The sequence below is a fragment of the Nylanderia fulva genome, unplaced genomic scaffold, assembly GCF_048542155.1.
Source record: "Nylanderia fulva isolate GAGA-0341 unplaced genomic scaffold, ASM4854215v1 Scaffold23, whole genome shotgun sequence".
NCBI classification, from domain to species: Eukaryota; Metazoa; Arthropoda; class Insecta; order Hymenoptera; family Formicidae; genus Nylanderia; species Nylanderia fulva.
Genome location: NW_028190293.1, coordinates 2,256,453 through 2,269,971, shown reverse-complemented (window position 1 = coordinate 2,269,971; position 13,519 = coordinate 2,256,453). Strand labels below are relative to the sequence as shown.

The following is a 13,519-nucleotide window of genomic DNA, read 5'->3' as shown; positions in this document are numbered from 1 at the left end:
TATTCTACGTTTGAAATAATCTTATCTTATCTGAATGGAAGATTTAATCAAATTTAGTATAACGAGATAAAATTAAGGAGCTTGTTGTATAAAATAAACATTTCTTGCCGAGATGTACACGGAGAGAATTTCTGTTAGAATTTACTGCGAAAAATAGGACAATATTTGGTATTGAAAGAATTAATATTTGCCATACGAGATATGTTTGATTAATTTTACTACGTACATATTAATATTTCTTATTGCGGTAAATATTAATCAGAGAAACTCATAACTCTATTATTTTAGAATTTAATTGGAAGAATTTTATAAGAGTAGTTTCTCTGATATAATATTTACCATAATAAAAAATATTAATTATTAAAAATGTACATAGTAAAATTAATCAAACATATTTTATATCTTATTGTGGTAAATATTAATTCTTCCAATGCTACATTGTCCCACGATTTTCAGGGTAAATTCTAAAAAAAATTGTCTGTGTACGTAGGTATAAAACAAACTAATCACTTTATACAAATTAAGGCAACTTGTCAAGTGTCAAAACAAAATTTTCCCTAAAATGTTAACCCTTTAACGAATGTTTGAAAACCACTGAATAATTAGGCGTGCATCTGTACGGTCGCCGAAAATTCATAAAGAATTCAAGTTAGGTCTGTCAGCGATTTGTGTCAGTTTTTCTCGGAAATACCGTCAATGCCGTTTAAAGTTGCGCTTTAGTCCCGGACGTATATCGAACGTGTCCGAGTCCGTCGCCACCGGTGGTGTCTAGACGAAGGAATAATTTACCGTCGTAACGCACAGCTGGCTACATTGTAACGATCGTAGACCTCAAACCGGGCACGCTAATCGGCACCTGTGCGCGCGTCGCCGGATGCTAACAAGCCCAAAGACTCGAGAGCCGGTGTAAAAAAGAAATTTATTACTAGATGGGGCACATACAAGGTTGTCTTTGGAAATGTAGATAATAAATATACGCAATATATATATATATATTCGCAGGAGAAAATTTCGGAGTCAAATATCAATACATTCATGCTTTCTTCCTTACAGAAGCCGAAGAATCGGACTTTATCGCGACGTGAGATTTTGCAAAATCGATTTTTTAATAAAATTTTTTATTAATACAAGATGACGTTTACAATAATAATAATAATGATATATGACTACAGAGTCATAATTTTGCAAGATTGCAGATCAATTTTTTAATATATGAAATGGCGCTTATATATACAATAATATGATTACGTAATCGTAATAATTTAGTTCAAAGTAATGGAAATTCGAAATGTCGAAACACATTCGACACGGTCGTCCCTTTTGTCACACTGAACGCCGAAGAGATTATGGCAGGTAATAAACTTTGAAAAGCTGACGACAAGGCTCTTTCACATTTTCGAGTACGCTTTTGTGACTTATTATGTTAGTTTCGAGCAGGTATATAATCGTTCCATGTTAACTCTAAAAAGTGGATAGGTACAATACAAAGGATATTTATTTTGTGAAGTGACGCCGTTGTAACAATTCCGCAGCTGGATTCCTTATCATCTAGGTATGAATTAGGTAATCTCGAAGAATTTTCTTTAAAACGTAAAGAAGGTAGGCGGATGTGTGTTTAAAAAGGAAGAAACTCATTTGTGCAGCCACGTAACGTTAACGGTGCGAGAATTAGAACTAATGAGTAAACTTTTCAAACACATTGACGTATTCCCGTGTAATCTTAACTAATGTTTATATTTGCAATGCTCATTTCTAACGAATGCAAACGTAAACTTTAAGAAAATATTTGCAATTTTAATGAGGCTTTAAGTACTGTACAACTTTCATTATTTCTAGTTGCACGGTTTAAAATATATACAATAATGTAACGAGAAGCGCGCGTTGAAAATTTATTTCAACGTCGGCCTTTGAATCGAGTTTCTTTGAAGACACTTTTTCGCAGAGAACGGTATTTTTCGCGGAGTCCAATAACTGTATAACCGCGCTGCGACTTTACGCTGTTTACGCCTTATTCGCATCCAGTAGTCGAATTGATAGGTCCCGAGACCGGTGACGTGACTGCGATCGCAAAAAAGCGTCGCGCCCTAATAAAGCGGGAGAGAGCCGAGAGAGGAAGCGGACGGAGTAGGCGCCAGCAAAACGCGCCTTTACGTAACCCCGGCGATCATTTAACCCGGTCGTCGTCGCCGAGGCTCAAGCACGGAGCGACTTCGATCGTGCGAACCACGGGTAATACGGTGTGTTTTACGGTTGTTACGCTTTGGCACGATCCGAATTCAGGAATATATTATCTCGAAATATTCTCGATCGAAGAGGAAGATACTTTCCGACATACATTTCGAACAATAAGATGTATGCATTACTTCATTAAATGTTGTATATATATATATTAATAATTCATATACGAAAAGAAATTATTAATTATTAATATATTCTCAAGACGTATAAAGTCATAATTACACGTAATTGACAATATGATATTGGGAGAATTTTATAAGAACTTCTTTGATTGATATTTTACCACAATAAAAAATATTAATATATAGATATAGTAAAATTAATCGAACATATTTTATATCTTCGATTTTATATCCACGATTACCATGATTTTCAGTGTATGAAAAATAATATACAAAATGAAAATAAATATAATCAATAATTAATAAATAAAAATATACAAGAGGAAAACGATACATTTTACGTCGACATAATTCCGAAAGGTTCGAGAGACGTCTCGTACGACCGCGCGAGTAGGAAAAAAAAACATACTATTTTCTACGCGATCATTCATGCGAATGCTCACCGGCGCCGGTGGTCTAATCACGACAACATCGATTCGTTACAGTCGAGCGGCGCGGCGTGCACGATTTATTGATAATATCGTGCGTTTATTGCTGGAAAATCGCTCGTCGGAATAAAACAGGCGCGACCGATTCGCCGGGCGGCGCGACACCTTTTCGCGAGAGAAAAAGGACTGAAGGTGTGTGCGAGATAAAATCGCGAACTACGCGCGCGTTTCGTAATTAACGGCGCGCGATGCCGGAGAGAAGGTTGGGGGAAGGAGGTGGAAGGGGAACAAGAGCGGATCCTTCGAATTCCATGCTGAGGTTTCCACGACTAATAATAGCGCGCGCCACGTATGCACACGCCCGGAGGAAGCCGACGACGCATTTGGGGAAAGAGAAGCCGAGAGAAAGCGAGAGCGCGGTGCCACCGAGAACGACGACGAAATAGACGCGTCAGCGCGCAGACACCCCGACCAAGCACGGAGAAAAGGAAGGGAGAGGAGGGAAAAAAAAAATACTCGGGACGCATGTTGAAAGAAAGAAGGCGCGTTAAAAGTGAAGAGAGAGAGAGCGCGAGCACTTACGAATGGCCGTACAATCAAAGTTATGGCCAGAAGGAAATGAATCTAAAAATAAAACGTATATTGAGCGAGTCAGTCGCGGCTGGCGGAAAGACGGTGACGCGAGAAAGAGAGAGAAAGAGTGGGAAGGGTTGGTCGACCGGCGACGGCGGCGGGAGAAGAGAACGGATGGCAGACTGAGGACGGGGCGCCGTCGAGCATGTGCGGTTAGGAAGGGCAGCGATGGCGAGGGGATCGGAGACACAACCGGAGTCGGTCGCGGGATCGCGCGAGAAGCGAGAAAGAGAGAGGGGAGGCTGCAGCCCGGCGCCGCTGCGTGTCATTGCTGGCGCCAGCTAATTGTCGAGGCCAGCCGGCATTAGCCGAGGAGCTGACCGAACTGAGGCGAACCCCTCTTTCGATTCGATTCGATTCGATTTCGCCGGCCGGAGAATTTAATATTGCACCGATTCTCCCGCGCGGCTCTCTATATCGGAAACTTCACCGACGTTTTTTCTCGCGTTCGTCCCTCGCGCGAGAATGTCCATGTTTAGTGCTCGAGAAAGAGTCCGGAGACAGAAACGATGTCAAGTATTTCAACTTTAACTCTTTCCCTTGGAGAATTCGTTTCGCGAACGAGTTGATAACGAGGAAGGTCTTTTGCGTTACGTCTGCAATTTTTTCTTCAATATTTAAATGGTTGTATAATGTTGGAAATTGCATTTTTATACGAAAAAGTCTCGAGTTTGATAAGGAATATCTGTACCGTCGTATAAAAACTTTCCAAGGCTAGAGATTAACTTTTAGGATTAATAAATGATTCTATAGTTGGATCTGAATTTTTTACAAGCAGAACATTATCTCGAAATTCAAGCGCGATTATATATTTTTACAACTTTTGGGCTGACGTATAGAGATCACGTTGAATAAATGCATACACCCACTGTATGCAATGCCGACTGCTGACCTTCGATCGTCGAAATTTTTGAGATTTCGGAATCGGGGGCAGCGAAGGCGTCAAGAATCTTGGCTGGTGCCGATGTGTTATTATATTCTGTCTTCTGGGATGCGCATGTTTTAGAGTCATTTCGACGGATCGGGAATAGGTTTCCTAGGAATTTAAGTTCGCTGCGCTTTCAATTTTGTCGATACTTTAGTTAGAATTTCTTTGTCGAGACAAAGGACGCGCCGAAATGACGTTTCGCGTGACCGTCCACGTGTTTCATATAATTTCTATATATATGATTCACAATTTTTTATACATATATTTAATACATTTTTTATATTTCGTATGACATTTCTCGGATGAGCAACATATAACAAAGTACAATATTAATAATAGTTTATATTATATTACACAAACTATTATTTAATATATAATCTATTATTAATATTATTAAAATAATTTTTTTTCAAATATATATATCTACACATAACGATTTATATTTTTTGATACAAGATAAATTCTTAAGAAATATTTAACATAAGAAAAGATATTTCTTATGCACATACATTTTGTTTAACCTACATTTATTTTGGTCGACTATAAATGCACACGTAATTTAGTCCGCATCGCTCGAAATAACGCGCATATTCGATACGCAATGACGCATACATGCGATGACCGGTAATAATCGGCGACGGAGAGGCACTATTTTTTTTTCTCTCGACGGTTCAATTTACGCGCAACATCAACATCGGACGGACGCAAACCTATTGTCAGCGATCGTCGATATAGCGAACGCCGCTAACTTCGTATCGGATCGCGGCGCGGCGTTTTATCGCGCGTAAATCACCTCCCCACGGTGGCGCCTTGTTTTCGTATAACGCCGCCGCGCGCGACACACACAAACCCGCCGCCGTCTTTATCTGTTTTTGCATTCGGCGGTCGTCCGTTCGTTCGCGAACCATTGCCGGGACGGCCGGTTAATAATTCACGCCGGCGAATCGATTATCATCGGCCGACCGGCGACGGCTCTCTGTGTATGTATATACGTCGTCGTTACGCAAATCGTCGCGGGGCAGGTTTTTATCGTTACATACCGCGATCCACAGCGTTTCAAATGTGCGCACCACTTTCTCTGACCGCGCTTCGAATATATTCATATTCACGCCCGAAAGCGCGACTTCCATAACATATTTTCTTCTTTTTTTTTTCCTCCTCGATTTTTTAATCTGAAAGATGATATCTGGACAAACACACATTCTTGTGCGCGTTATTGTTTGACTTTTCCGCTTCGGTATCGATTGATGGTCTCGGTTCGATAAATGTAATAACATTTATCTCGCGGCGGTTTGCGCGACAGATGGATAAACAGACCTAGAAATAGGCGGGTTTTTCTCTCCTTTCGGAAGAGACATTTGGCGGCGCGAGTTACGTAATAATGGCCATACGCATTGATTATAAGTGCCTTAACCGGGGGGGCTAAAACATCGCCGTTTAAATCGCCCGTGTGCTCTCGCGGATCTTGTTATTCGAATCGTGTGCCAAACTCCGACTCCAAGTGTGAAGCGCGTCGATGAGTGACACGCCGCGCCGGCTTTATTAAAGCTCTCGGCGGACCCTGGAGAGGAGAGATCGAGAGAGCAAAGAGCGAACCGGTGGAAGCGAGAAACGCGAGCCCCGCGGGAGAGGATCCACGTGTAGGCGCGACAGGCGGCCATTACGCGTCGACGTCGCACCACGTTTATTATCTATATTATCTAGCAATTTTGGGCACGAAATTCTCCGGCATGCGGCTCTCCTCTATTGTTAGTGATATCTGCATCTTATTAAAAAAAAAAAAAAAATTGCGTTATTTACGATACACCGATGTCGATATCTGATTACAATCTGCATGATATGAATCTAATTAAATGTTTATTTAAATAACTGAATGATTGATAAAGGCGAGATTTTTTTGAATTAAATTATCATACATTTAAATCGCATTAAATGTATTTTTTTAAATATATTTTTTCTCATTATGATAATGATTCTGTTTTACAATATTTTACTTTTTTTATATATTTTTATTATATTATATTATATATATATGTAATATAATTTTTTTTTAGAATTTATCCTGAAGATCATGATAATCGTGGGACAATATGATAAGAGTTCTCTAATTAATATTCACCACAATAAAAATATACATAGTAAATTTTACTGTATACATAATAAAATTAATCGAACATATTTTATATCTTGTATGATACATATTAATATTTTTATTTATTACCTATTTATATTCAGAGTAAATTCGAAGAGAAAATTTTCTCTGTTTACGACAAGTTCCTTTCTAATTCTATATATTTATTGTTCTCGCTCAAATTATAAAATTTCTTTGAAAAAAATGGAGCGTCCAGAAAAGGGCTAATTGAGTGGCGAGTTTTTTTCGAGACTCGGGGCGAGATTCCTCAGGACGCAATTACCTATCGTGCGTGTACGTGCGTATCTCGGCCATGCGTTACGAGCGAGACGGAGGCATGCACGCGGGAAGCATCGGGTTACCTTGACGTTTGAGATATTCGCGGTGCCGCGATTTGTCCTCTATACTTTCAGGACGCGTATAAACGTAAAAGGACGAAAACCGGCGTACCGGTTTCGCACGGGCGTCGTTCCGCGCCAATAATAGAACTCGCCGCTTTTGGACCTGGACTTCTTTCTAACGGAGCGCCCGTCCACCGTGACATTTCGCGCCGTCACTTGGCGTTTGATGTCATTAACTCGATTTAATCGAAAATCATCGGGGCCTCTCGGATCCGTTTTTCAATGACTCCGCCATCGATACGGATATATCAAGCGGCATTCTTAATCGAAATCATTGACTATTTTTATTTCACATCATATATATCTTGATTAAAATACATATAATTAATAATTATATTACTCTCGACAAATGTAAGATAAAAATAAAATTATTTCTGCTCCAGATAATGCAAATATTCGAAATGCAAGAATTTCGTGACATTTAATTTTATTTAGATTAGATAATACATAGCGTATATAATTTCATTCATCCAAAGTTTCGAGTTGCACGACAATGTGATAATTATCTTTTTTTTTTATTTCAGAGACGCCGCCACCCCCGTATTGCCTTATCGCCGACAGACTGAGACCCGAAGGTGAGTGTCTTCATTTTTCACGCCGTAATCAGGAATGTCTGTGAATGTGGATCGCGTATATATCCGCGTGAATGTGTGTGCGTGTGTCTTTTCACGCAACCGTGCCGACGATAATTCATGTTTATTGCTTGCAAACGTTTGCCGTACAAGCGAGGCTCGTCTCTGTTAGCAGCAAGTCGTGTCTCTCACGACCTAGCCCAAAGCAAGGTTAGGGATAATCCGGGACGAGAGTGACACCGTTTTTTCTATCTTACGGAGTTTGCGGCGAAACTCCCGTTTTAATCCCGCGAGCGGATTCAAGATCGCGCGCACAAATAATGCTGTTAACGTGATTTAAAAGTATCGATTTAGAAATTGGCCGATGTGCCATGGTGTGAAAGGGAGACCTTGACATTTGACTTTTCTTCTCGAGGCGCAACGTTTTTGTGTTCACACGCTGCTCTTATTCATTTACAGCTCTTCGATTTAAAGCGGAATAATATTTTTGGATACCTATCGACACGAGCATAATTTATTCGGGTTTAATCGGTGTGCTATTATTAATTGACATTGGTCACGCGTGGATGAGATCGATAAACAAGATGTCAATATACTTTTTTCTTAGGAAATTCGAGGACGGACGAAAAATAGCTACTATAGAAATATATAATTTATTACATTTTATTGTATGTAATCACCGTGAATTCTTGAGTAAAATAATAAATTATCCTGTCGCGAATAAAACTAACGATTTTATTAGACGGAATCGACAAAAAACAAACGTAGATATAACATTCGAAGAGAGAGATATACATTTACGATAGCATTTTAGTCATATATGTGTCGAGGGTTCTCAATCTGCCGTAACATAATATTACTTTGCGAATATAGCACGGTTTTCACAAAATTTAGCAATAATTCTTCCAAACATGATAAATGAATAAAATGAATATTATATAAAGATAAAACATGAAATCGACAGTTGCGATTAAAAAATCGAAATTGAATTTTCTACATAACTTTCATGATTCTTTATGATTGTAATATTTGTAACTACATGCTGTAAGTCGATCTTCTCGATCGCATAATGCCGATAGATTTCATGATATCGCCATTTCAGCGGTTGATCAAAGTATCCGCTGGCCAATATTGGACCACCAGGTGGAAGCTGATCGATCTCGTTGCATCGCGAGAATGCAAAACATGAATATTCAACGATATTTATTTGCAATTAAAAATTATATTCCGCAACCAGTCATCTTTCATTATAAAATTGCAGTTCTTTTTAATTATAACACGAAAGATTTACGAAAAAAATTGCGATGTAAAATTATTCGTGATCAATTTTTGTCTCAAGATTACACATTTTTAAATACATATTAATAAAGAATCATAATGGCATAAAATTACAGAGATAAACAAAGAAGTTGTGAATCGCAGAAAGAGATTAGGAATACCCGATATTTTCTGCCTCGCGTCTAATTTTGACTATACACGTTTCTCTCTTTTCTTCTTCCGCACCCAGTCCTAAACTGGTTCTCTCGACGCGAATAAGTATACAACACGCGGATCGACTGCGTAGTCATCGATAGATTCGCCTTTCGTTCGAGAAACCTCTCGTGCGATCTGGTTGCGCAATTATACACACGGATATATAATGCAGGCGCATCGAGTCCTCGCCATTCATCGATATCTTCTTGAAAAGTGTGCCGAGCGTGTAATCAGGTAAAGCAATATAGCACGTCGTCAAGATGTGTCGCAAGTGCTATGCATTATTTTTCAGATGTCGAAGATAAAATATCACAATGTCGATGTAATGTTACTGTAACATTTATTATTGAAATTTCTGGTAAAAATGTCACGGAGACCAGGCATCTTTGTATATAGGCTCGACGTTGCGCGACTAAGCTCGATATGACGAAATAATAAATAGCGCCTGCAGCCAGGAGAACCGCGTATTTGCGATGACGTTGCGCGTGTGTGCGTCCGTGTTTATAAGATTATATAGTGGACGCACTCTTATGTAGCAAAGAAATATTACTGGACGCATAGTGTGTATCGCCTGGGGTCAATATCTCCTGTCGATAGAAAGGACCGTGTGTCATACGCCGTGCATATCCACCGCGTAACCGCTCCCATTTATATCAAGGAAGATCCTGCCAAAGGTCCAGCGTGGTCTTGAAGGTATTATTAAATCCGCAGGGTGCGTTATAAATACGAATCCGTCGTCGGCCGCCTACATCGTCGTCTCGATCGAGGTCGACGCATTTTTCGCGCCTAAACACAGTACAATCGAAATTTCATTTTTTTCATTTCTAGGAAATTTCTAGTAAATTTATTTTTTTTATTATATTTTTTATTATTATATTTCTAGTAAATTTATAAATGCATTAACCGATTCAAAATAGTTGTTTCATATAATATTAAAAAATGGCATTTTACGTTAACTTCTGTTTAATAGTGAACAAGTCGTCACTTATAATAACGTCAGAGCTCTATTTTATGCGTGTTATGGCATCGATACGATAGAATCGACAAGTACATGTAAACGTATACGATTGATCTCGGCGTCGCGGGAGGAAACAGAGGAGCGGTCTCTTCTCGGAAGAGGAGAAGACTCGCCTCCTGTCTTCGTCGTAAATCTGTCTTTCGGGCGCTCGGGCGAATTTATCGCTCCGTCGCGGAAACTGGGCCACCGGCGGATAAAAGTCCGCCACTTGTTGCTGCCTGCGACGCCGATATTCGTACCACGAAACGCAGCTAGTTCAGTCGAACCGGTGACTCGTGGAGTGATTCCGCGAATGCACGCGTGCGCTCTCTCGTCGATCGCGGAAGGGGAATAAAGGGGATGACGCCAATGGAAAATCTCGAGTTGATCTCGCATCTTCACGTTTTTCCAAACATATCAAGTAGCTTTTTTTATATTTTTTTTCTTTATGTTTGAGTATGATTTTATGCACGATTTCTTAGAATTTATCCTAAAAATACTGGTGGTAATCGTGGGACAATATGGTATTGGGAGAATTTTATAAGAGGTTCTCTGATTAATATTTACCACAATAAAAATATTAATATGCATATTAATTTATTGTGAAAAATATTAATCAGAGAAACTCTTATAAAGGGCGTCTATTACCAGTGTTCGTAAATGATATAATTTTGTCGTCTCGTTTTACCAGTTGAAAATGAATTTCACATGCAAACGAGTAATTCGAAATAATTCTAAGGGCGGCTATATTTTCTTTTAAAATTTACCCTGAAAATCATGGTAATCGTGGGATATATGGTATAAGAGTTTCTAAAAATATTAATATTTACCACAATAAGATATAAAATATATTCGATTAATTTTACTATGTATATATATTGTATTAATATTTTTTATTGTGCTAAAATATGAAGGTAAATTCTATTAAGTAAATTCTAAATAATATTTCACTCATAAAATATTTTATAAATGCATTTTATTGTTCTCTCTACGTAGACTTTTTAACGGAATTTTTTTTTGTTCTGGAAATTTTTATCTCGGTTGGGAGTGATCGGCGAAGCTACTTGATTTCCGCACGTGCTTGTTTTGTGTCAGATACAGCGCGGTTGCGTAAATTTCAACGAATACGACGAAGGACACAACGCACCGCCGCAGTCCCTTTCGAACGCGCGATACGAGGACAAACGTCGCCGCGTATATCGCGCTACATCTACGTTTTTAATTCTACTCTATCTTGCTCTCTCTCTCTGTCCGCGAGATTCGTCTCTCAGATTAGATCTTATTTTTGCCGCCGCGTAGTAGATCGCTTCGTTGCTCAGACTTGTATACAATAACACTCCGCGCCGTTGAAAATAAAACCGGTAATATTCGTTTGCAGGAAGAGAAAAAGAGGACAAAAATTGCGAAAAGATATGTATATAGAAAGTTCATAGCTATAAGCGCACTCGCTAAACGGTCCACCTGCCTCGAAAGAATGTAACAAGTGTGCGATAGTGTGCGGTATCGATACACATATAACCGGTTTTAAAATGGGCTGCTTTTGTCATTTTACCAGGAACGAGTCATTATGAAAGGGGAAAAATACTACATTCGAAAGAGAGATTATAAAAAATGGCGGCATATTCCAATGATTTTCTATACCCAAGTACAAGTCTCGGTGCAAATCCATTCGTATACACGTAGCCTTGAGGAAACGCGACAATTCCGATACGCCGCGCTAATCCGTGAAAGGTTAAGGGCACGTAAAGGGCCCCTTAGCGCCGGCCAAAGGGTGGGGCTGACGTGGAGAGCGGTAACACGAAGCCCCCGGGACCACGAAGCGGTGAACGCCTGTCGCTTGGCTTGCCGCATCGGCGTCCTTGAATACATCCCTTCTCTCCTTCCTTTCATCCTTCTCTCCTTTTCTGTCCCTTGCTTCTCGTCTATTTACCCGAGCCTTCCTTCTCTTTTTCCTTCTCTCTTCGTGTTGCTTTGCTTGAAACAGCAACCTCAAGCACACGCACTCTCGCTCTCTCCTCTGCCGACTCTCTTCAGCATTTTTTTTTCTGCTCTTCCTCGTTTATCCCGCCTCTCCGTATGCCTTTTTTCGTTTATTTTTCATCTTTCTCTTCAGAAAAAATATATCCAACTTTCACTGCGTTCTCCGTCGACGACAAATATTTTAAACAGACTCGTTTGATCTCGTAGAAAAAATGAACATGTCGAAAATGAAGACTTAATTGTCACGCTGAACAAATTTGAAATCGGGTGGATCGCATATTGGTTGGGAAAATCTATGATACGTGTGCTGCATATTCCGTATAACGAAAAGCAATCTCTCTCGTCTCCGCTCGAGCGCCACGACTGCCGCGAGTCCGGCGGCGATCGGCGGGAGTGGCTCTCTCGCATTCCGGTGCCTCCTTCACCGGATTGCGCCGGCAGCGTTTGCGGACCGGACCGAGAGCACCGAGAGAGCGGCGAGACACGCCGATTTCCGGATCGGGGGAGCCCGACGAGATGCCGCTTTTGAAGATCCGCCGGCGAGATCCTAATTCGATGCAGCTTGCCTGCTCGCTCGCTCGGCGAAGCTGCGAATCGCGCGAGCGTTATAACGCGTGACGTCGATCGACTTCCAATGTCACGATGTTGTACTCGACGATCGCGATACATATTTGATTTACGAACGGTACATTCGCGACATTATATGTAAACTTGCGAGTTTTAAGAAGAGTCGTTAAAAAAATTAATTACTTCAAACATTTTTTTTAATATAGAGAATTTTCTCTTTGAATTTACCCTGAAAATCATGGTGATCGTGGGGCAATATGATATTGGAAAGAGGTTTATGAAATATGTTTTATAAGAGTTTCTCTGATTTACCACAATAAAAATATTAAGATTGTACTTAGTAAAATTAATCGAATATATTTTATATCTTTATTGTGGTAAATATTAATTTTTCCAATACCATCATGTTCCACGATTACCATGATTTTCAATTTTCAGGATAAATTGTAAGAGAAAATTATCTGTGTATAACATCTTCTATATTTAAAATAAATTTCAAGTAATTTATTTTTATTTTTCTTAACGACAGCGGAACTCCACAAGTTTTACATAATGTTGCGAATATAAGTACCGTTCCAATTAATTTAATTATGTACATATTAATATTTTTATTGTGGTAAATATTAATTAAAGAAACTCTTATAAAATTCTCTTATACTCTTATATTTTTCAGGGTAATAAATTCTAAGGGAAAATTCTCTCCATGTAGACTTTTAAAAATGCATGACTTTAATAGAAATGACATTTCTTGACGCGCTATTTTACGATTACAATTTTAGCAAACTTGTCTCTTCTATTTTTTTTCTTCTCTCACGTGACTCTCTTTCCCGAGCCAAAACCCAATAATCGAGGAATCCGCTCACCTTGGCTGACAGAGCGAGAGAGCGCGGTGGCGCCGCGGGCCGAATCTTCCGCGTGGCTATATATTTTTGCAAACTCGGCGGTGACACTATCTCGCAGATTCGCGCGGCACTTAACGGCTTACACGGTGACACGCGTAATTCGCGGAATTATATTTACGTTCCCTTTGTGGAGTGACGCGCGTGTGC

At 39.6% G+C, this 13,519-nt stretch overlaps 1 protein-coding gene across 2 annotated transcripts in view; it reads left to right on the top strand.

Annotated features, from left to right (window-relative positions):
• Positions 1 to 13,519, top strand: part of Dad (Daughters against dpp) — a 51,428-nt gene that overhangs the window by 3,346 nt on the left and 34,563 nt on the right. For both annotated transcript variants that reach the window (XM_029304003.2, XM_029303996.2), the window contains exon 2: positions 7,406 to 7,456. In XM_029304003.2, the coding sequence (XP_029159836.1) occupies positions 7,406 to 7,456 (51 nt within the window). The remainder of the gene's footprint in view (positions 1 to 7,405; positions 7,457 to 13,519) is intronic.